At 43.2% G+C, this 24,315-nt stretch overlaps 2 protein-coding genes across 7 annotated transcripts in view; one reads left to right on the top strand and one right to left on the bottom strand.

Moving 5' to 3' along the window:
- The first annotated feature begins 1,506 nt into the window (after positions 1–1,506).
- Positions 1,507–16,425, top strand: CASP6 (caspase 6). 4 transcript variants are annotated; one of them, XM_019025324.4, is made up of 7 exons: positions 1,507–1,648; positions 6,685–6,727; positions 7,259–7,405; positions 8,547–8,623; positions 10,337–10,512; positions 14,037–14,196; positions 15,471–16,425. In XM_019025324.4, the coding sequence occupies exons 1-7, from the start codon at positions 1,609–1,611 to the stop codon at positions 15,707–15,709; spliced, it is 882 nt and encodes a 293-aa protein (XP_018880869.3). In that variant the 5' UTR covers positions 1,507–1,608; the 3' UTR covers positions 15,710–16,425. The 4 variants fall into 4 exon arrangements, with proteins under 4 accessions (XP_018880869.3, XP_030865752.2, XP_030865753.2 ...); XM_019025325.4 differs by lacking the exon at positions 1,507–1,648 and adding an exon at positions 1,721–2,303; XM_031009892.3 differs by lacking the exon at positions 7,259–7,405 and having other exon boundaries at positions 1,511–1,648.
- Positions 16,408–24,315, bottom strand: part of MCUB (mitochondrial calcium uniporter dominant negative subunit beta) — a 125,039-nt gene continuing 117,131 nt past the window's right edge. For all 3 annotated transcript variants that reach the window (XM_031009890.3, XM_055385728.2, XM_055385727.2), the window contains 4 exons: positions 22,312–22,472; positions 20,402–20,605; positions 19,685–19,801; positions 16,408–17,541 (listed from right to left, as the gene is read on the bottom strand). In XM_031009890.3, coding sequence (XP_030865750.2) covers positions 17,464–17,541; positions 19,685–19,801; positions 20,402–20,605; positions 22,312–22,472 — 560 coding nt within the window. In that variant the 3' untranslated portion in view covers positions 16,408–17,463. The remainder of the gene's footprint in view (positions 17,542–19,684; positions 19,802–20,401; positions 20,606–22,311; positions 22,473–24,315) is intronic.

The raw sequence follows: 24,315 nt of genomic DNA, 5'->3' as shown, positions 1-24,315 counted from the left end.
AACCCAGGCGGCGGAGGTTGCACAAGATCGCACCACTGTACTCCAGCCTTGGTGACAGAGCAAGACTGTCTCAAAAACAAAAGATTGTTGTTTAGTGTAGCTGCCTTTATCAATGATTTTAGCTAGATCTGGATAACCTGATGCAGCTTCTACGTTAGCACCTGCTGCTTCACCTTGCACTTTTATGTCATGAAGATAGCTTCTTTCCTTAAACCTCAGGAACCATCCTCTCTGCTAGCTTCCAGCTTTTCTTTTGCAATTCCCTCACCTCTCTCAGCCTCCATAGAATTGAAGAGTTAGGGCCTTGCTCTGGATTAGGCTTTGGCTTAAGGGAATGTTGTGGCTGTTTTTATCTTCTATCCAGACCAACTAGAACTTTCTCCATATCAGCAATAAGGCTGTTTAGCTTTATTGTCTTTTGTGTGTTTACTGGAGTAGCATTTTTAATTTCCTTCAAAATTTTTTCCTTTGCATTCATGACTTGGCTTTTCTCCTTTGCACTCACAACTTGGCTAACTGGAGCAAGAAGCCTAGCTTTCTGCCTACCAACATTACTTCCTCACTAACTTAATCATGTTTGCTTTTGATTTAAAGTGACAGACTCTTCCTTTCATTTGGACACTTAGAGGCCTTTGTAGGATAATTAGTTGGCCTAATTTCAAAATTGTGTTTCCAGGAATAGGGAGACCCCAGGAGGGGGAGAGAGAAGGGAAAGTTCGGTGGAACAGTCCAAACACATACAGGGCTTATGGATTAATTTCCCCTTCCTTTATGAGCGCGGTTCATGGTGCCCCAAAACAATTGCAATAATATTAAAGATTACTGATCACAGATCACAATAACAGACATAATAACAATGAAAAATTTTGAAATATTGCGAGAGTACCAAAATGTGACACAGAGACACAAAGCGAGCCAATGTTGAAATACAGGCAGTATCTGCTAAGCGGTATAAAACAATCTATACCTGTACCTCTAGAAAGTAAGGAAGAGCAAATGTTTGGGGCAGCTGGGATTAAATGAGGCCGAGTTCACAGAAGTGATGTGAAATTGCCTCGGGCTAGGCGGTCTCTGTGTCCCCCCGGGTGGCAACTGGCATGTCCCCAGGGCACGGTTAGTCCCAGCGGGCCTGGAGGCGAAGACCGCGTACCTCTCCCTGCCCCCGCGCTCTTGGCCCCCGCCGGCTCCGGAGCGACTGGGAGGAGCTTTAACTCTGGGAAGGACCAGCCCGATCCACGGGAGCCCGAGCGGCGCGCAATCAGAACCAACTGGCCCCACGCTCGGGGGCAGGGGGCGGGGCCGCCGAGGACGGGCCGAGGGCGGGGCCGCCGAGGACGGGCCGAGGGCGGGGCCGCCGAGGACGGGCCGAGGGCGGGGCCGCCGAGGACGGGCCGAGGGCGGGGCCGCCGAGGACGGGCCGAGGGCGGGGCCGCCGAGGACGGGCCGAGGGCGGGGCCGCCGAGGACGGGCCGAGGGCGGGGCCGCCGAGGACGGGCCGAGGGCGGGGCCGCCGAGGACGGGCCGAGGGCGGGGCCGCCGAGGACGGGCCCGGGAGCCTGTGGCTTCAAGAAGCGGAGGTCGGGGAGTCTGGCTGCGCGCTTGGCTGCAATGAGCTCGGCCTCGGGGCTCCGCAGGGGGCACCCGGCAGGTAGGCAGGGGGCGTCGACTGGGCACCGAGCGGGTCTGCGTCTTGCTCCGGCTGGAGGGGAAACGCGGGTTAGCGGACCGGGCGCGCGGACCGGAGCGGGGCCGCGGGTTCCTTCGGCTTTGCAGGGCGGCCTGGAGAAGTTGCACTCTTGGATTGAAGCGCTCAGGGCGGGTGGGGACGGCTTCGCGCTTCAGTCTAAGAAACACTCGGGGACCTGGCTGCCGCCTCCTGGCGGTCCCGAGTAGCGGCGCCGGCGCCGGGGCGTGCCCCTGCCGCCTTTGTCCTCCGGGGCGATGAGCGCTTTCGGGGCGTCCCGGCTGTTTAAACCTTAAAAGGCTGTCCCCACGCGGGCCTGGCGTTTCCCCACACCTGTCCGTTTGAATGTTGACTTTTGGGGGTTGGATCTTTTGTTTGCTCACTTCGAAAAGTGAAAAGGAGGGGTTGTTCCGCCGAATCATAATGAAAACATAACAGGCCCGCGGGGTGCCCGGGCCAAGACCCTGGGTCCGCCCGGGCTTCAGCTGGAGGCGGCCAGTTCCTGGCGGCCAGCACACACCGGTATCTCTCTTCTTCATCCAGGAAAACTGCTGCTGTCTGTCGGTTTGAGCCAAAACCACAATAACTTTTTTCTGCAAAGTAATCAACTGTTAAGAGCGTACGTTCTGTCACTTATTACTGGTAAAGTTTAGAAACTTCAAGCCTGGCCAGAGTAAAACAAACAAAAAGGTCGAAACGCCTGCAGTTGGCCGGCCGTGGTGGCTCACGCCTGTAATCCCAACACTTTGGGGGGCCGAGGCGGGCGGATCACCAGAGGTCGGGAGTTCTGGACCAGCCTAACTAACACGGTGAAACCCCGTCTCTACTAAAAATACAAAAAAATTAGCCAGGCGTGGGCGCAAGCTACTGGGGAGGCTGAGACAGGAGAATCGTTTGAACCCGGGAGGTGGAGGTTGCAGTGAGCCGAGATCGCCCCACTGCACTCCAACCTCGGCGACAGAGTGAGACTTCGAATCAAGAAGAAAAAAAGAAGAAAGAAAGAAACGCCTGCAGTTGGTTAGAGTGCCTTTGTTTAAGAACTTTTTATATTTTGCTGTACAAAGGAAGTGGTGCTCCAGAGGCAAGCTGTAAAAGTCACATGGTCGTAGAGGAAGTAGATAGGTAGCCTTGTCCTGGAGGCACAGTGCAGGGTCCAGTTGCAGTCTCTGGGGGCGGGAAGCCGGGGCTTTCCTTCACTCACCTGCTCCCTTCCTCTTCTTCCTCCACCGCACTCCCCAGTGCGTGTTCTAGGCCTGATGGAGGTTACTCTACATAGGGTTACTAAATGCATTGTTGATGGAGCCGATGGGTAGATTTTCATAGAGAGTGCAGTGAATGAAGACGATGACAGTAGAATGACCGAAGTCGTTTGGGAAGTTGAACAAAGTTTAGAAAGGTAGCCGGTCTCGGGTGGGAGGGGCTGCGTGGGGATGGGCCTACAGAGACTTTGGACTCTGTAGGTGGGCTGGCTTTCAATCCCAACTCCACTTTGCCGACCTTGGCACGCCTGGCCCACTTTCTCTGTCCCTGTTCCTGAGCTGTGGAGCTGTGAGATAAGGTATCTAAGGCGTCAGGCCATCAACAAATGGTAGCTGGCAGGATTATCTGGAGGGACTATCAAATTAGAGTGAGGTGAAAAAAGGAATGATTAGTTTTGTAAAACCTAAGCTGATTTAAGGAACAAGGAGGTGGCGGTTACATTATCCTGCAAAGGAAGAGAAGTGAAAAGAGGGCCAGACACAGTGGTGGGCGCCTGTAGTCCCAGCTACTGGGGAGACTGAGGCAGGAGAATCGCTTGAAACCGGGAGGCAGAGGTTGCAGTGAGCCAAGATTGTGCCACTGCACTGCAGCCTGGGCGACAGAGGGAGGCTCTGTCTCAAAAAAAAAAGTGAAAAGAGGTCAAGAATCAGGTTTAAAGAAGGGCACATTTTTGATAAGTAGATTGCAGATGAAAAGGAATTTCTATATCTGTTACAGAGGGTAGCTCCTTCATTAAAATTTATTTTCTCCATATCAATAAAGCTATTTCTTACTGTATCCAGGTTTTTAAATGTTAATGCAGGCCGGGCGCAGTGGCTCATGCTTGTAATCCCAGCACTTCCAGGAGGCTGAGGCAGGTGGATCACTTGAGGCCAGGGGTTCAAGACCAGCCAGGACAACATAGCAAAACCCCGTCTCTACTGAAAATACAAAAAAAAAAATTAGCTGGGTGTGGTGGCGCATGCCTGTAATCCCAGCTACTCAGGAGGCTGAGGCGGGAGAATCGCTTGAACCCGGAGGCGGAGGTTGTGGTGAGCTGAGATCACGCCACTGCACTCCAGCCTGGGCGACAGAGCAAGACTCCATCCCAAAAAAACAGTAATAAAAAATAAATATTAATGCGGCATAATGATACTTCAGTGCCCCCTTCTGGAAAGCTTGTCTGCTTGGGATACACAGCTCAAGGTGGTCATGATGTGTTATTTTCTCTGCAATCTGTGGGTAAAGTTTATCAACTCCAGAAAAGTATTGGAACTTAGGTCCTGGCATCTGTCTCCATAGCTTTTTGTTCTGATTCAGTGTTTGCTAGAGTGGCCACTGGACCTGGTCATTAACTGGTACTGCAGGATGCAGGGTGCACTTTGTGAGAGTGAAGGTAAGTTACAGCTGGCCAGCATCAGAACTGGGATGTCCAGAGCCTAGGTTTTTTCCTACATCCGTAGCATTAACAAACAACAACAACAACAAAAAACTTAAAAAAAAAAATCCCTCACTGAGGTTGCCAAATCTGTTAACTTTGAAACTGAATGTATTAAGAGATGGGGTCTAGCTCTGTTACCCAGGCTGGAGTATGGTGGCTATTCACAGGGGCAGTCATAGCACACTATATCCTAGAACTCTTGGGCTCAAGAGATCCTCCTGCCTTGGCCTTCCAAGTAACCGGGACTATAGGCTTGCCACTATGCCTGGCCAGAACGTCATTTTAAACAGATTTTCTTGAGCAGCTACTTAATACTAGTTAGCCATTCCTAAACCTGTAGGTCTTGACTAATGTGAGGGCATATTTGAGACAACCCAAACTCACATCTTAAGTTATTAATTTTAATGTGTCAGCTAACAACTGGGAAGATACTTCTTTGGGAATATGAGAAACAAGAGTTTTAAAGACCCAAGCAAGAATACATCTCCAGTGTTTTCACCCTGAGGGATATGAGTTAGTTTGCTGAGCAGCCATTTGGCACAGCTTCCATGAGTTAAGTTGTGAGCCGCCTTCGGCTCAGCAGTCAGTATGGAGCAGAAGCCACAGGAGGTGAGCCGCTGGCCTGCTGCCACCGAGGAAGACACTGAGACACTGAGTGCTTTCCAAGTTGTGCAGAATTTTGGCAGGTGAGGAGGATGGTTGTGACATATGGATTTAATTTTCTTGAAGTTATTGTTTCTTTACACTCTAACTGGTTAAAAGATAAGCAGGTGAGGTTATCAAAAGGCAGTAGATCCCGACAGCTTTTGAAAATGGGAAGAGTGAAATCCCTGTGCTGTCTTCATAGAGCAGTGTGTGGAGTAGGGAGTACCTGGTTACTGTGCTCACCTAGGGCAAAGGTCGGACTAAACAGCTTTCTCATCTGCCATGCAGCGGGGAGGACCAGTTGGAGAGGTTGCTTTTGGCTCTCACACCTTAGTGTAAAAATCACTTTGTGAAAAATGCAGCTGTCACCTCCTTCCTCCAAGATTCTGATTCTGCCTCAGTTAGGATCCAGGAATCTGCATTTTAACATCCACACCAGGAATTCTGATGCCCAAGGCTGAGCAAAACTGACTTAGGGCGTACGGACAGAGGATGCCTTAGTGGGGTCTTAGTTGGGTCTCATTGCTTGGGGCAGTTCCAGGAGGAATAGGCTAAAAGGGACTTGAACTGAATTCCCCACCTTGTATTTTTTTTTTTTTTTTTTTGAGGAGAAGTGAGGTTAGATCAATCAGGTGATGGGGGCTAGTAATGGGGAGATCTCTAAGGAGAGGGGAACCAACGCTTTTGGCTAGGAGATGATGGGTAAGAGTCCGTGCTTTAGGGTCATTCTTCCTCAACTGAAGGGTGCATCTTGCTATACTGCTAATATTTCGGTTTATTCATTGCTGTCTCCCCTTTAAGCTGTTGAGCTATCAGGTAAAAACAGATGCATGAGTGGATGGGGCCTTTATTGTAGAAGATGCCACACTTTTTGCACTGTCCAGTGTAGAAGCCACTGGCCAATTAATTTAAATTGAAAATAAAATCGAGTTCCTCAGTTGCATTAGCTGCATTTAAATGCTCAAGACACATGTGGCCAGTGGCTACCTTATGAGACAGTGCAAATACGGAACAATTCCACCATCACAGACACTTCCATGACATAGCACTGCTCTAGAGAGTAGAGAGGAATTCAGTGGAAGGCTGTCCAGGGAGTAGGGAGTCCAGTTGAGAATGGAGAGCAGAGGGCTCCCCTTACAGGGTTGGAAATGCAGATGTGTCATGCAGGAGATCCAAGGTCCAAGTCTTTGCCCTTGCCCTGCCCTTCCTCCACCCAAACTTCTACCTCTTCCAGGCCTACACCACTGCTAATCCAGCATTAACCACAAACTATATTTCAGTTTTCCTGTAGGACTTAATTATTTGTTTCAGAAAACGTGCAAAAACATTTTCTGCATAACAAAGCAACTTCATATTTCAACTCCGTAATCACAGAACTGTTACTCTAGGCATATTTGCAGTGAACGCATTTGTGTAATATTTTCTCCATTTCTGTTTATAAGATTGTTATTTTGCAGGTCCAGTTGGGGGTGAGAAAGCATAGAGCTGTTAATTTATAGTTTGTTTATTAGTAAGCAGTTTCCCTTCATTTCCTTTTCTTCACATACTTTGGCTTTTAAACTAACCAAAACAGAAGGGTCTTACAGTTTGGGAGTCAGAAGGGCGATGGGAGTTCCTACTATATTTTACTACCATAAGTCAAAAGTAATTAACAAAAATCAACTTTTTTTGATAGGTGGGGAAGAAAACATGACAGAAACAGATGCCTTCCATAAAAGGTAAAGCTGTGCTCTTTTCTAATAAAGGCCTCTTCCTTTGATGGTCATGATCAGCCTACAGAAATCAAAGCAAGAATGGGTCCTGGGAGCTAGGAAGTAAAACTGAGTAGGCCAAGTTTTAGCCTTTGGGGAGCTCATTTGTAGATAGGCAGGTTGTGCTGCCCCTGGTTGTCGAGGGACCTGGAGTGATGTTCAGAATGCATATTAATTGGCATGGCATGAGCCTAGAGCTAGAGCTTGGTTCTGAGCCTCGTGGTTATTCTTGGTTGCTGGATCCTGGGGGCCAGGGGAAAGACATGAAGGCAGAGGGTTAGGGATGTGTCAGGATGGCACATGGCTGCTCTTTACCAATTGGCAGAGAGATATTTCAGGACTTTCCTTATTAGCATGGCCTTTCCTGGAGCACACCAGTGGAACATCAGCCTGGCAAGGAGGAAGCTCAGATCTCTATCTACATGTTGACCTAGAACTTGGAGGGGCTCATTATTTAATGTGACTTGAAGTGATTGTTTTTCGACTTTTCATTAACAGAGAAATGTTTGATCCAGCAGAAAAGTACAAAATGGACCACAGGAGGAGAGGAATTGCTTTAATCTTCAATCATGAGAGGTTCTTTTGGCACTTAACACTGCCAGAAAGGCGGGGCACCTGTGCAGATAGAGACAATCTTACCCGCAGGTAGTAGATTTATCTACCTATCAAGATGAGGCAGTTAAGTGATAAAATTACTTTTGGCCAGGTGTGGTGATTCATGCTGGTAATCCCAGCACTCTGGGAAGCCAAGGTGGGAGGATCACTTAAGGCAAGGAGTTTGAGACAAGTCTGGGCAACAGAGTGAGACCTGGTCTCTACAAAAAATAAAAATCAATTAGCTGGGCATGGTGGCGGTAGTCCCAGCTACTCTGGAGGCTGAAGGGGGAGGATTGCTTGATCCCAGGAGTTCAAGGCTGCACGGAGCTGTGATCATGCCACTGCACTCCAGGCTGGGCAACAGAGTGAGACCTTGTCTCTAAAATAAAAAATAAAATAATTTTTTTCCATGTTTCCAAAAGAAAAGTTAAAAAAAATTAAAAATTAAAAAAATTCCAGACTTCTAGATGTAGGGAAAAAAAAAGTTACTTATCATAACTTGTCAACACTAATGAGGTAACAGCAGATCAAGAGTGTTGGAGGATGGGCCTTGCTTTGATGCAGCCTCCCTTAAGAACTTGCCTGAGTTGGCCGGGCATGGTGGCTCACTCCTGTAATCCCAGCACTTTGGGAGGCTGAGGCAGGCGGATGGATCATGAGGTCAGGAGATCGAGACCATCCTGGCTAACATGGTGAAACCCTGTCTCTCCTAAAAAATACAAAAAATTAGCCGGGCGTGGTGGCGGGCGCCTGTAGTCCCAGCTACTCGGGAGGCTGAGGCAGGAGAATGGCTTGAACCCAGGAGGCGGAGCTTGCAGTGAGCCAAGATCGAGCCACTGCACTCCAGCCTGGGCGACAGAGAGCCTCTGTCTCAAAAAAAAAAAAAACAACAAAAAACTTGCCTGAGTTATTTTCCTTACTCTGTTCTATTAAATGTTGACAGGCTTTTGCATTTATACTAACATTTGCATAGTAGACAACAACACTCTAAATTGAATCGGCTGTCATGATTAAATCCTTTCGGACCATGGTGAATGAAGGGAAAACCACCATTGTTATATTTCATTTCTTTTCTCCTAAAGAAAGCAAATTTATGTGTCATTAAAATGTGTATAGATTCTTCCAAAGTAAGGGTATTTGACAACTTTGAAAAGTTTATAGGCTAACATTTCATTTAATATATCACTAGGTTTTCAGATCTAGGATTTGAAGTGAAATGCTTTAATGATCTTAAAGCAGAAGAACTACTGCTCAAAATTCATGAGGGTAGGTAGTTTTGCTATCATATAGTTCATCTTCCTCTAATGAAACCGAGTCCTTTATCCTATCTGTAAAGACAGGTATAAGTAATTACTTGTGTGACAAAAAAAAAGTATTAATTTAGCACAGGTTACAGGTTTTGGGTATGCTGCTGTGTTTCCATTACCCAGCACATTTAGAGACCCTTGCAAATAATTATACCTCTAAAGTTTATATTTAGCATACCACTAGTTACAGTCTATTGTAGAAATGAATGAAATGACCCCTTCAATTGGCAGTAAAAGCCTAAAATGCAAGTACTACAGGTGCTGGGCAGTCAACAGGCTCATTTTCTCATTGACTCCTTTCATGCCTCGTTTTCTCACTGGTTTCCAAATAGTGTTGGTTTACATACATTACCTCCTTTAATTCTCACAGCGTCAATATGGGGTAGGTATTCTAATTATAACAACCTGTATTATAATCATCACTGCATGCCAACCATTATATTTGCATAATTACTTTAAACTTTCTTCAGAGCTCTTCTTTAAACTGCACATCATTCTAACTTTGGCTGCTTTTACCAGCTTTTCTACTTTGCTCAGAAGCTTTGGAGGACATCAGTCTCATGTCACCGCACCTGGCTTTGAGTACTCTTTTGGAAGCTCTAAGTGCTATAGTCTTTTTGTTTTTTTTTTGAGATGGAGTCTCGCTGTCCCCCCCAGGCTGGAGTGCAGTGGCGTGATTTCAGCTCACTGCAGCCTCCACCTCCTGGGTTCAAGCAATTCTCCTGTCTCAGCTTCCCAAGTAGCTCGCCCCCATGCCCAGCTAATTTTTGTATTTTTAGTAGAGATGGGGTTTCACCATGTTGGCCAGGCTGGTCTTGAACTCTGGCCTCAAGTGATCCACCTGCCTCGGCCTCCCAAAATGCTGGGATTCCAGGCGTGAGCCACTGCACCTGGCCCTAAGTGCTGTATTCCTATAGTGAAAGTGCAACAATGCGTGGGGAGCTGTTGAGCTGCAGTTTCTGGGTCTTTCCACTCTGCTCTAAGGTCTCTGCTGATATAAGGAAATTTTTAGTTTATTGCCAAAATAACTTGGATCTTAAGTGAGATTCCCTATCATAATCCCTTCATGTTTTCCACATCATTCTGTGTTTTAGAAAGGCTAATGAAATTTGGTCAAACTCTATTACTCTGAACTTTAATAAATTTGGATTTTTTAAAAAATAAGATATAGTACGGTATATTGTTTGATTAAAGACTAAATTAAGTTGTTTCATCACAGATATTTTACACTTATTAAAGAGTAGGCCGGGCATGGTGGCTCATGCCTGTAATCCCAGCACTTTGGGAGGCCGAGGCGAGGTGGATCACCTGAGGTCAGGAGTTCGAGACTAGCCTGGCTACATGGCAAAACCCTGTCTCTACTAAAAATACAAAAATTAGCTGGATATGGTTTCGAATCTGTAATCCCAGCTACTTGGGAGGCTGAGGCAGGAGAATCGCTTGAACCTGGGAGGTGGAGGTTGCAGTGAGCCAAGATCGCGCCACTGCACTCCAGCCTGGGCACCAAGAATGAAACTCTGTCTCAAAAAAACAAAAAAGACAAAACCACAAATTTTCCTCCTCCCCAATCATGTGGATGTAACTTTATTCTGGTGTTAATAAACTGAATTTTTATGTGTAGATAACAAGCATCATATTTTCATTTCTATATTCTCTTTTGGGTCCTTTATAGTGTCAACTGTTAGCCACGCAGATGCCGATTGCTTTGTGTGTGTCTTCCTGAGCCATGGCGAAGGCAGTCACATTTATGCATATGATGCTAAAATCGAAATTCAGACATTAACTGGCTTGTTCAAAGGAGACAAGTGTCACAGCCTGGTTGGAAAACCCAAGATATTTATCATTCAGGTAAGACTGAGTACATTATCATCTTAATTATAAAGTCTGTCATTCTCAACATGTGATAAAGGTCTAAAAGCCAGTTTTGAAAGTAACTTTCTCCAGTAATTGGACAGGCCCTTTTTGAATTCTGACCAATCATAGTTGCACTTTGAGCTGTTAGTAATAATTCTTTGACACTCTCATTGTCTGTATTATAAAATAACAGCATTTGGATTGAGATTTGAAGTGACTCACAAAGTAACCAATGTGCTACTCCCTGTCCGAGCCTGATACCAAGGAGAGCCATTGGAAAGCGTACCTGCTGATTGAAGAGTGCCGTGCAAGGCAACCTCATCAGACTAGGTTTGCTTCTTTGGGAGGTGGAGAGCATATAAACCAGTGGAAAGAATGGAAAAATAAAGCCTTCTAGTCCTATCCTGTCTCATCCCTTTCACATTGCCCCTTAAACCAAGATTGTTTCCCCGCTGCCAAATTGGTTTTAGGGATAAAAGTATTTTTTACAGGCGTGATGGCTCACACCTGTAATCCCAGCACTTTGGGAGGCTGAGGCAGGCAGATCACCTGAGGAGTTCAAGACCAGCCTGGCAAACATGGTGAAACCCTGTCTCTACTAAAAATACAAAAATTAGCTGGGCATGGTGGCAGGTGCCTGTAATCCCAGCCATTCGGGAAGCTGAGGCACGAGAATTGCTTGAACCTGGGAGGCAGAGGCTGTAGTGAGCCGAGAGCATACCACTGCACTCCAGCCTGGGCGTCAGAGCGAGACTCTGTCTAAAAAAAAAAAAAAAAATTTTTTTTTTGGCGTGAATATTACTTGGCACATCATTAAGGATTTTTTTTTTTTTTTTTGAGACGGAGTCTCACTCTGTCCCCCAGGCTGGAGGGCAATAGTGCAATCTCGGCTCACTGCAACCTCCGCCCCCGGGTTCAATTATTCTCCCACTTCAGCCTCCCAAGTAGCTGGGATTACAGGCACCTGCCATCATGGCTGGCTAATTTTTGTATTTTCATAGAGATGGGGTTTCACCATGTTGGCTAGGGTGGTCTTGAACTCCTGACCTCAGGTGATCTGCCCGCCTTGGCCTCCCAAAGTGTTGGGATTACAGGCATGAGCCACTGCGCCCGGCCAAAGATTTTGAACTACAAGAGAAACCTGACATGCCAGTGTCACAATTCTGTATTTCCATGAATGGCATGGAGGACATGAAATAACATTATGTTAGTCTATTCTTGCATTGCTATAAAGAAATACCTGAGACTGGGTAATTTATAAGGAAGAGAGACTTGATTGGCCTACAGTTCGGCAGGCTGCACAGGAAGCATGGTGCTGGCATCTGCTTCTGGTGAGGCCTTAGGAAGCTTACAATTATGGTGGAAGGTGACAGACAGCCAGCATATGACTTGTTGGGAGTGGGAGCAAGAGAGTGCCAAGGGAGGGGTCCCAGACTCTCTTAAATCACCAGATTTCATGTGAACTGAGTGAGAGCTCACTTACACCAAGGGGATGATGCTAAACCATTCATGAGAGATCCTCCCCGATGATCCAGTCACCTTCCACCAGGCTTCACCTCCCACACTGGGAACCACATTTTAACATGAGATTTGGAGGGGACAAACATTCAAACCATATCAAACATGAAACTGCATTTCGCATCGTACCATAAAGCCTTGTTTTGGGGTGAGGAAGTGGCTGTTAAGTGAAGGATGACTGCCTCGTTTCTGGTTTGGACAACTGCATTGGAATGTCTGTGGGACATGGAATTGGTCATACAGGTGTAGAACCTAAGACAGGTGGCCTCGGCTGGAGAAATAAATCAGGAGGTGGTCGTGGAAGCCATGGGATTAGATGAGTTTACTCGTGTTGAATACAGCCTGAAAAATAAGCATAAAACAAAACCAAGGGGCACCCATGAGGAATGGGCTGAAGAGGGAAGATACTGAGGAGGATGGACACCAGGAGAAAAACAAGAAACAAATAATGAAATGATTGTTTTGTGAAAAGGGGAGTGGCCAACACTGTCAAACACAAGAGAATTGGAAATAACTAATGAGCTACTGTGGGAAGAGAGCCACAAATGAAATCGTTTGCCAAGTTACTTTCTCTCTCTATGCCTTAGATTCTTGGTAAAAAGAGCACCTGCCTCATGGGGTGGTTGTGTGGGCAAAATCACCTGACTGACATAATGAATGAAAACCACTTAGAACAGTGCCTGGCATACAGCACACCCTCAGTAAAGGTTCGCTCTTACTCTTATTGCAGTTGACTGGGCAGGTGATGTCATCAGGTTAAAGGTGTTCTATGTTATATTTAGGAAGGACAGTAGAAAAAAGGCCTGAAAATAAGCCTGCTGATACCAAGATTAAAATCTGCCTATAGAAACGGGATAGTAGGGATTTTCTATGTATTTTATGATTTGAAATCATTCAGGACTTTCTTTTGATGCTCATAATTCTTTAACCATTTCAGAACTGATTGATGCATTTATAATGCTACAACAGAATCTTATTAGCTGACTGTATTCGTGTATAGGGTGACCATAACAAAGTACCAGACTGTGTGGTTTAAACAGCAGGAATTTATCGTCACAGTCCTGGAGCTGGAAGTCTCAGATGAAGGTGTGGGGAGGATTGGTTTCTTCTGAGGCCTCCCTTCTTGGCTTGTAGGTGGCCATCTTGTCCCTGTGCCTTCATATGGTCTTTCTTCTGTGCATGTCTGTGTCCCAATTTCTTCTTATGAAGACATTGGTCATGTTGGATTTGGGCTCACCCGTATGACCTCATCTTCCTTAATCACCTCTAAAGGCCCTGTCTTCCAATACAGTCAGAGTTGAGGTATTGGGGCTAGGACTTCAACATATGAATTTTTGGGGAACACAATTCAGCTTGTAAAAGTCACTTATGAGAAGAGTTTAATGTTAGCCTCTGAGTGAGTCAGAATTTAATGTTAATTATGAGTCCAAATTTAATGTAAATTCTGAGTGAGTCAATTAGTGGGTGAAAATTTGAGACCTCACTTTTTAATGGGCACACAAGGAAGATGGTGCATTAGTAGGTATCTCCTCAGGTCAGGCTGGATGTCATTTTAACTCCTAACAATTTATAGCAGCAGCCAGGCAAGCAAAAGTCAATCTGGAAATACACTGCCTGCCTAAATAGAAACACTTAGGTCAATACTATAGCTTTCAAAAGGGAAGGTAACACCGTGTGCCCTGGGTGTGGTTAATCTGTAAGAAATTTTAAAACCACAAGCTTTTTCCTCTACAGTATACCCTTCTACCAACATAATTTGATGTATACTTGGGGATGCCAATTTTTTCTGAAAACATTAACTAAAAGAAAACCTAAGTAAGGAAACAACTTTGTTGGCTTTTGTGCCCTCCAAACCTGAATGTATTGCTTCTGAACTGCTCAGAATGTGGTTTCTGTTGTAATGAAGGGGTACTGGCTTACACATTCACTGCACACATTAAGCACTGGGAAGGAAACAGTAGGCAAAGAGGTGGGTTTTTCCTCCTTGTCTTGTCTTGTAGGCATGTCGGGGAAACCAGCACGATGTGCCAGTCATTCCTTTGGATGTAGTAGATAGTCAGACAGACAAGTTGGACACCAACATAACTGAGGTGGATGCAGCCTCCGTTTACACGCTGCCTGCTGGAGCTGACTTCCTCATGTGTTACTCTGTTGCAGAAGGTGTGTGGTGTTTAAAACAAACATATAATTGCGTCTCTTGGCTAAGGTCCTGTAAGTTTCACCTTTGATTGGTTTGGGTCAGATCTTTTGGTTGGGACATTGTGATTCCATCCTGAAGCTCACAGACTTAGAAAGAATTTCTTTGACCACATGGCACAGAATGATAAATGAAAGTGTAAAGTACCTTACAGAAAAATAATTCCTGAGAGTTATGTTGAGTAAAGCAACAGTCTAATTAATTATATTAATATTAGCAGCCTACCATCAGTTACTGAGGGTGGTAGTGCCATTGTGGTAATTGTCATGGAAAGCTTTAATTTTTTTTTTTTTGAGACAAGGTCTCAACTCTGTCACTGAGGCTGAAGTGCAATGGCATGATCATGGCTCACTGCAGCCTCAGTTTCTCAGGCTCAAGCAATCCTCCCACCTCAACCCCCCTGTAGCTGGGACTATAGGCATGCACCACCATGCTTGGCTAACTTTTTAATTTTTCTGTAGAGATTGGGTCTTGCTATGTTGCCCAGGCTGGTCTCAAACAATCCTCCAGCCTTGGCCTCCCAAAGTGCTGGGATTACAGGTATGAGCCATCGCGTGCGTGCGTGCGTATTTTTTTTTTTTTTTAATAGTCTCACTCTGTTGCCCAGGCGTGTGTGTGTGTGTGTATTTTTTTTTTTTTTAATAGTCTCACTCTGTTGCCCAGGCTGGAGTGCAGTGGTCCAATGTCAGCTCACTGCAACCTCTGTCTCCTGGGTTCAAGTGATTCTCCTACCTCAGCCTCCCGAGTAGCTGGGAATACAGGTGCCTGCCACCACGTCCAGCTAATTTTTGTAGTTTTAGTAGAGATGGGGTTTCACCATGTTGGCCAGGCTGGTCTCGAACTCCTGACCTCAAGTGATCTGCCTGCCTCAGCCTCCCAAAGTGCTGGGATTACAGGCATGAGCCACCATGCCCAACTGAAAAATATTTTGATAATGGTTCTTTGCTTTTGTAGTAAATAATTTTGACTTCTTTTTAGTAATCTCATGTCTCAATCATTGTCTATCTTGGGAATTTTTTAGGAAATGGAAGAAATTATATAGAATTAACCCCGTGTATATAAAACTATATAGAATTAATCTCTTTTCCCACTTGAAAAGAGTCAAAAAAATTTAAAAGCCATTTATATCATGGACACATCTTAAGACTCTTCTAAGGATTTTTAAGAACTTACACTTCTGTAACTAAAAAAAGAAAGCCAGAAAACTGCAGCAACATTTTCCTTCTCACTTTTTTAGGATATTATTCTCACCGGGAAACTGTGAACGGCTCATGGTACATTCAAGATTTGTGTGAGATGTTGGGAAAATATGGCTCCTCCTTAGAGTTCACAGAACTCCTCACACTGGTGAACAGGAAAGTTTCTCACCGCCGAGTGGACTTTTGCAAAGACCCAAGTGCAATTGGAAAGAAGCAGGTTCCCTGTTTTGCCTCAATGCTAACTAAAAAGCTGCATTTCTTTCCAAAATCTAATTAATAGAGGCTATCTAATTTTACAGTCTGTATTGAAAATGTCTTAGCCAGGCGTAGTTACTCACACCTGTAATCCCAGCACTTTGGGAGTCCAAGGTGGGCAGATCACCTGAGGTCGGGAGTTCGAGACCAGCCTGACCAACATGGAGAAGCCCCATCTCTACTAAAAATACAAAAAAAAATTTAGCTAGGTATGGTGGCGCATGCCTGCAATCCCAACTACTTGGAAGGCTGAGGCAGGAGAATCACTTGAACCCAGGAGGTGGAGGCTGCGGTGAGCCGAGATTGCGCCATTGCACTCCAGCCTGGGCAACGAGTGAAACTCCGTCTCAAAAAAAAAGAAAATGTCTTTCTCTTCCTTTTATATAAATATCGTTAGGGTGAAGCATTATGGTCCAATGATTCAAATGTTTTAAAGTTTAATGCCTAGCAGAGAACTGCCTTAAAAAAAAAAAAAAAAAAAAGTTCATGTTGGCCATGGTGAAAGGGTTTGATATGGAGAAACAAAATCCTCAGGAAATTAGATAAATAAAAATTTACAAGCATTTGTATTATTTTTTAATAAACTGCAGGGTTACACAAAAATCTAGCTGATTTAAATCTAGCTGATGATTTAACTTGTATTTTGTCACTTTTTTATAAAAGTTTATTGTTTGATGTTTTTAAAGGTTTTTGAAATCCAGGAATTAAATCATCCCTTAATAAAATATTTGAAATTCATATTTTATTACATTTTTCTAACTCACATTCTTGTTCATTTGTGTAATTGATAGATGTTTTTTACTCGGTCATTTAAATGTTTAATATTTCATCTACATATGAATTACCACATTTTGTGTATGACTTTAATTCCTACTTTAAAAAAAATCAGCATTCCAGAATTGTCGTATGGCATTCTGAGGATGAAATAGAAAATATGATAATTCTTAGCCACTATAGGTTGAACACCTGCAAAATCTGATTCTGTCAGCATCTTCCATGTTAAGTTCCTACAAACAGTCCAACAGTCATCAGACCCATTCACACACAATCACATCAATAGAATAACAGATGTTACTTTCAAGGTTCAATTCTTATTAATATGATATAGAATCTGAATAATACTGTTTTGTTAATAATCTGCCAGAGGCTGAAGAAAGTTAACTGTTTTGGCTTCGATACCTGAAACTTGTGATTTGCAGGTTCAAAAGCAATCGTTTATATACACTGTTTCAGTTGAAGTTCAAAAAGTACCAACTATACTTTATGGTTGGTGGAACATTTATGCCTTTTTGATAAATGATAAAAAGATCTTACTCCCAACTACTGCATATTAAAAAAAGAAGTTAATGACAAGATGATTCCGTGGGAGGTTGAGGCAGGAGGGTTGCTTGAGCCCAGGAGTTTGATTTGGCAAGACCTGGTCTCTGATTTTTTTAAAAGGATGATTCCAAATTAAGTCTAAGAATGGAAGTGAATGCCAAGCACAGACCCTTTCACCTCCACATAGAGAATAAACGTGGGACAAGCTGACAAGGATTTTTAGCTAACAGCAGCCACTGTTGCTTTGATAGACGCATACAAGCCCTTTCTAACACTAGCAAGTCATAAAAATCCAAAAAGTAAAAATCTCAGTTGAGAACTTCAAACAATACTTCTGTTTTACAAGAATTTAATAACAAAGATTAAACAATCAAAATGAACCATGGGACTCAAAAACATCCTAAGTTGCAAAATCAATACGTAATGGAAAATCTGACAACATTTAAAACTGTAAGATTAATTCTTTTCATTGAGTTCTTCTACTTGCATTTGCAAATAGAGAGAATGACGCGCCTGTTTCAGGGATTCTTTAGCCTGTCATGGGAAAAAGAAAAAGCATGTGATCAGAAAGAAGAGAAACATACCAACATTACTGCTTGAGAGGAATTCTATAAACTTAGCGTCTCCTTACAGCAATAAAATGTTTAAACTATTAGTGGCAAATGGCTAAAATATATATTTTTTTTCTTGAGATGGGGTTTCATTCTGTCACCCAGGCAGGAGTGCAGTGGTACCATCTCAGCCCACTGCAACCTCTGCCTCCCTGGTGCAAGTCATTCTCCTGCCTCAGCCTCCCAAGTAGCTAGGACCACAGGTGCCCACCACCATGCCCACCTAATATTTTTTGGTATTTTTTGTAGAGATGGAGTTTTGCCATGTTGCTCTGGCTGGTCTTGAACTCCTGGACTCAAGTGATTTGCCCACCTTGGCTTCCCAAAATGACGGGATATAAATATTTCAATTTTATATGTGGATCTTTTTAAAAGATGAGTTTAAGTTTACTAATTCATCCTTATGCCTTAAAAAAAATACAGTTTATACCCTTTATAATGGTTTTCCAGTTAATATTCTTAAAAAAAAACCCTTAACCTACCACTTTATCTTTTTATCTCCACTTTATTACCTTAAACATAATTAACAAGGTGTTATATTTAAATTTTTTTATTTTAGAGATGGGGTCTTGCTCTGTTGCCCAGGCTGGAGTGCAGTGGTGTGATCATAGTTCACTGCAGCGTTGAACTCTTGGGTTCAAGGGATCTTCCTGCTTCAGCTTCCCAAGTAGCTAGGGCTACAAGCATGTGCCACTATGTCCAGCTAATTTAAAAACAAATTTTGTAGAGATGAGGTCTCACTATGTTGACTAGACTGGTCTCCAATTTCTGGACTCAAGAGATCCTCCCACCTCAGCCTCCCAAATCACTGGGATCACACTAGGCTTACCTTCTAAATCTCAAATGCACTGTCTTGTAAACTAGCTGAAAGAACATTCCTTAGCCTTCTCAGATAGGATTATTCAAATATAAGGGAATCCAAAAATTTTTTTTAAAAGCATTATATTTTTCCTATAGAATGACTATATGAAATAAAATACATTTTTTAAAAAGGCTTGGCTGGACATGGTGGCTCACACCTGTAATCCTAACACTCTGGGAGGCCAAGGCAGGTGGATCACTTGAGGTTAGGAGTTTGAGACCAGCCTGGACAACATAGTGGAACTCTGTCTCTACTAAAAATACAAAAAGTAGCCAGGTGTGGTGGCGGGCGCCTATAATCACAGCTAACTCAGGAGGCTGAGGCACAAGAATCACTTGAACCCAGGAGGCGAAGGTTGCAGTGAACTGAGATTGCACCACTACACTCTAGTCTGGGCAACAGAAAGAATCTGTCTCAAAAAAAAATTAAAACGTCCTTCAACTTTTGGACTACAAAATTTGAGTGATTCTGTTTTAAATTCTAGGGATGAGTAATTTAGAAAGTACACATAACAAAAGGTTTGATTACCAGCTACTAAACAAGCATGCATTGAGCAATGGAGGATATTTTTACCAAACTTTTTTGTTATGAAATTACTGATAAAAATGAAAAATCCAGTGATGTGCTGAGAAGTCACCATCTGAACAAAGTTAATGAGTAAATTGGGAGGCCAGAGATAACTGGCTAACAAGCAGACTGTGAAAAAGTACTTAAGAATATAGACTCCGAAATCAAACTTGTGTTCGTACCATGGTTCCTTTACTTTTTAGCAGTGTATACCTGAGTAAGTGCCTTTCAGAAGGGAAAAAGATGAAGGGAGGAATACTATAATGATTCTTCTATCTTTAGGGAAAAGAAACTTATAAATGCCTTAAGTTCCTTATCACAGTGTTTACCTTCCTAAAATTCTATTTTTTATTATTTGCTTAGAAATGGATTTCCAGTGAAAACTTTTATTTTACTATCTCAAGTCATTTAAGAAATTTTAACACACATATTTAAAGCTATCTTCATGTACAGAAGAGTAAAACTGGGGGATATGAAATTAATATGAAATACGTCAACCATTTCAATGAACAATCCCACAACACACAGAAATCTAGGACCAAGATTTAATTTGTGAGGATGAGCCACCAGTTATACTTCCCTGATACTAAGTTCTGGCTCCCAAACAAACCAGCTATAAGATGTATTTGTAGTATACCTTAGCAAGGTCTTCTTTTAACTTGTTGTATTGCTGCACATCAAAATGCTGTTGCTTTGATTTCTTGTGGAAGAACTGAAGAAATTGCCTACTCTTAACAGCTGAGTAAGTATAATCCTTAAAAAAAAAGAGAGAGAAGAAAACAACATGTTTTGAATGAACATAATGCCTCTGCAAGAAAGATGCTTGACTCAGCAACACCAAAGCAAAAGAAGGCAGATGAATGAGTGAAATATTTGCAATGGCCATGAGAGTAAGCATAAGCCAACACAAAACATTTAGTCTCATTTAAGATCTGCTGCTCCTTTCAAAAACAGGCAAGCTGGGAAGAGAAATTACACATAATGGGAAAGAAGAAGGAAGAAATAAGAAAAGGGAGATTTTTGGCATATTAAATAACCATGAGGCAAAGCTGATGTTACTGAATGTTTTGCAATGCAAATTGTTTTTTTTATAAATGAGGGCACAGAGAACACATGTTTATCCCAATGGAGGAATTTGTGTGTTACACTAATTACTTCTCCAAAGAAGTTATATGTAATTTCTCTGTGTTGTGAGTCTTCATTCAGTCTTGTGAAAAACAATAAAAAATTTACCAGCTCATAAAAACCAGATGGCAGTAATTCAGTAAATAAAAAGGCTTTTTTGCTCATTGCTTAGATAAGACATTCTTTGCAAAGATGTTCTAACTTACCATTTTCCTAACAAACTACTCACCTGTCGAGTGACTATAAAGTATGCAAAAAAGACCATAGAATTTGCAAATGTGATGAAGTATGTAACTGGTTCCATGATATCCCAGGAGTACACCCACCACGTAAGCCAGGCCAGTGCCCCACCCTGAATGGACAGCAGTGCCAATCCAGCCCACAGGAGTCCGCTGGTTTTGGCTTCCGAATGAGCTTCTATTCCAGCTTTCACCTGAGGGGGAATGAAAAACTGTTAATTCTGTTTACAAATACACCAACTAAAGGGACAAAAAGCAAGATGAAAAGGAACTCTTGCCGGGCGCGGTGGCTCACGCCTGTAATCTCAGCACTCTGGGAGGCCGAGGTGGGCGGATCACAAGGTCAGGAGATCGAGACCATCCTGGTTAACACAGTGAAACCCCGTCTCTACTAAAAATACAAAAAATTAGCCGGGCATGGTGGCGGGCGCCTGTAGTCCCAGATACTCGGGAGGCTGAGGCAGAAGAATGGCGTGAACCCAGGAGGTGGAGCTTGCAGTGAGCCAAGATCGCTCCACTGCACTCCAGCCTGGGTGACAGTGCAAGACTCTGTGTCAAAAAAAAAAAAAAAAGAAGAGGAACTCTTGAACAAATGCACATCTGCATTACTTTGAAGAGGTCAGACATATGGAAAAACAATTTATGAAACATACATGAATGAGTAAATACTCATTTCAAATCAGCTCACTAATAAATCTTTTTAAAACTATAAAGGTAATAACTGCCCTTGGAAAAATGAATAGTAAAGTATACAATGAAAAACTCAGAAGTCATCCTCTGAAACCCAACTAAAATTAGAGGCCTATTTGACTCAGCAATTCTACTTCTAGGAATTCATTCTGAATATACACCTGCATACACAAAACCCATTACAGATTCATTCTTAATAGCTGAAGTCCAAAAAGAATCCATATGCCCATCAAGATATTACACAACTGTAATGAAGCTCTGTGCCAATAAGGAGAGATTTCTATAATACACTGAAAAAAGATGAGAATAGTGCATAATAGTGTGCTTCCTTTTCTGAGAAAGAGAACAAAATAAGAATATATTTGTATTTGTTTGTACACAGATAAAGGAAATCTGAAATGATTCATAAGTGTGGAGAATATAGTAACTGTGTGGAGGACAGGGTGGGAGGAAAACTTTAGATTTTAAAATTTTAATCCAAGTAAATATATTACAAGTAAAGAAAAAACTAAAATGGTAAACGATAAAAAAAAAACAAACAAGTCCCTCTCTCTGCCATCCTCCAAATACCCTTAGAGGTAATCACTATTAAAACTTCCTTACATCTCCAGAAACTTTCCATTCATATTCAAAGATACACATATACCTTCCCATTTAAATAAAAACCACAAATGGGATTATAAGTCTAAAGAATGCAATTCTTTCCCTTGAAACAAACCAATTTCCCCAACTATCCCCCCAAATCAAAGTTATTTTTTCCACACCATTGATTAACTTTAGATGCTAGCCATTACCAACTTTCCAGCTGCAATTCTGTTAGGCACAGCAGGGGCTCTGGGCCTATTCTCTAAAAAGGAAAGGCAGGTAGGACTCCAGCTAGTGCTTCCCTGCTCATATTATACTTATTTACAGAGACATTATGACTGATCTCTGGAGAGGAGGCATGGCATAGAGTTTAAGATGGCAGCTCTGAACACAGGCCACGTGAGCTCAAGTCCAGGCTCTACCATGTATTAGCGATATAGCCCTGTTGCTCAGTTTCCTCATCTGAAAAATGAGGAAGATAAAAGCACTGAACTTACAGGTTTTTTGTGAGGCGTAAAGGAGAAAATTAGCATATGGAAAGCATTCAGAAAAATGCTCACATGAGGAGCACTCGATAAACACTAGGTATTATTTTCAAATATACTCAACCGTGATGCTTCCTAACCTGTTCAAGGGGCTGCAGCTGTTCCTTCAGGTGGTCAATTTTCTCCAGTAAATGGTGCTCTCTCTTTTTCTGAGACTCTTCTAAATGCAAGACTGTAAATAGTCTGTGAACCAAGGATTTCATGTGTTCCATCTCAGCAGTGTGCTCATTACTTGGTTTTTCTGAGAAAAGACACAAGGGAAACAAGCCAGTCACCACATTGTTCCCGCAGCGTGTGTAAATCTTTCGGTCCCCAATTCTCTTTCCAAATATTATTTTAGGATCCACAGGGTAAGGAAGCTGGTGTACAAACATGTAAACAAAGGTGGAATATACATTTGAAAAGCAGTTCAAGTATACTTTTCAACAAAGAGAGTCACAGTAAACAACAAAGTGTGGATCTGAAGAGCAGTTCATATACAAGGTAAAAAAAGTCACCAAAAAAATGACACTTTGGCATAAGGATTATTTTCAGCTGAAGGCAACTGAGCATAAGCAGATACAAGAAAGGATCTCCGGCCTCTCCCTGTTTGCCCAAAAGCAGGACACAAATTTTACAAAGACCTCTTGAGAGACAGAACTAGCTGGATTTCCTAGGCCAACCAAGAATCCCTAAGCCTAGCTGGGAAGGTGACCGCATCCACCTTTAAACACGGGGCTTGCAACTTAGCTCACACGCAACCAGAGAGCTCACTAAAATGCTAATTAGGCAAAAACAGGAGGTAAAGAAATAGCCAATCATCTATTGCCTGAGAGCACAGTGGGAAAGACAAGGATCGGGATATAAACCCAGGCATTCGAGCCAGCAATGGCAACCCCCTTTGGGTCCCCTCCTTTTGTATGGGAGCTCTGTTTTCACTCTATTTCACACTATTAAATCTTGAAACTGCACTCTTCTGGTCTGTGTTTGTTACTGCTCGAGCTGAGCTTTCGCTCGCTGTCCACCACTGCTGTTTTGCCACCGTAGGAGACTCGCTGCTGACTTACATTCTTCCGGATCCAGCAGGGTGTCCACTGTGCTCCTGATCCAGCGAGGCACCCCTTTGCTGCTCCAGATCGGGCTAAAGGCTTGCCATTTGTTCCTGCACGGCTAAGTGCCTGGGTTTGTCCTAATTGAGCTGAACACTAGTCACTGGGTTCCATGGTTGTCTTCCGTGACCCACGACTTCTAATAGAGCTATAACACTCACTGCATGGCCCAAGATTCCATTCCTTAGAATCCGTGAGGCAAAGAACCCCAGGTCAGAGAACACGAGGCTTGCCACCATCTTGGAAGTGGCCCACGACCATCTTGGGAGTTCTGGGAGCAAGGACCCCCGGTAACACTCTCTACCAGAAAGAACAAAAGTAGATCGCCAGAGACAACTTTAGACCCTTTTCAGCTTGGAGACTGCACCAGAGGAATCTACAGACAAACTTTAGTAGCTTTTGACTACCTTTAACCAACTTATTTGCTTTTCCACAATTTGCTGCCCCCAGAGACTCAAGGCTCTTTTCCTTTGACTTGTCACAACTGTAAAAATGTATTATTCTTTGTAGAAGATGCTCTATCAGCTGAGGTTCAGAGCCACCTCTTTGAGAATTACTCATTCCTTGGATACCTCCCATGTGTCTATGGAATATACACATTAATAAACTACTGTTTGTTTTCTTCTTAGTAATCTCTCTTATCACAGGGGTCCATCCCAGCTAAGAACTAAGAGTAAAGGGAAAATTATTTTTCAACTCTTACAGGAGTTACGGTTTCAGAGTTTTTAATATAAAGTTCTCTTGATTATAGACTTCCCTCATCCCACCTCCTCTATGGGTTTATAAGTCCATATAAAATTAGGCTCTGCTATGAGAAGTCCCTCAGATTGATACCTTTCTGAGGGCTGTAATTGTTCATTATCACTGTTAAGAGAACCTGAGGGAGGACAAGGTGAGAGGAAGGGAAGATGGACCTTCCCACCAGGCAGCAGCAAACAACTGCAGACAAGAGAGACATATGTCTAGAGTTGGTATCAGCCCAGTAAGTTTTCCAGT

The sequence above is a fragment of the Gorilla gorilla genome, chromosome 3, assembly GCF_029281585.2.
Source record: "Gorilla gorilla gorilla isolate KB3781 chromosome 3, NHGRI_mGorGor1-v2.1_pri, whole genome shotgun sequence".
NCBI classification, from domain to species: Eukaryota; Metazoa; Chordata; class Mammalia; order Primates; family Hominidae; genus Gorilla; species Gorilla gorilla.
This window is presented reverse-complemented; position numbering and strand designations above follow the sequence as displayed.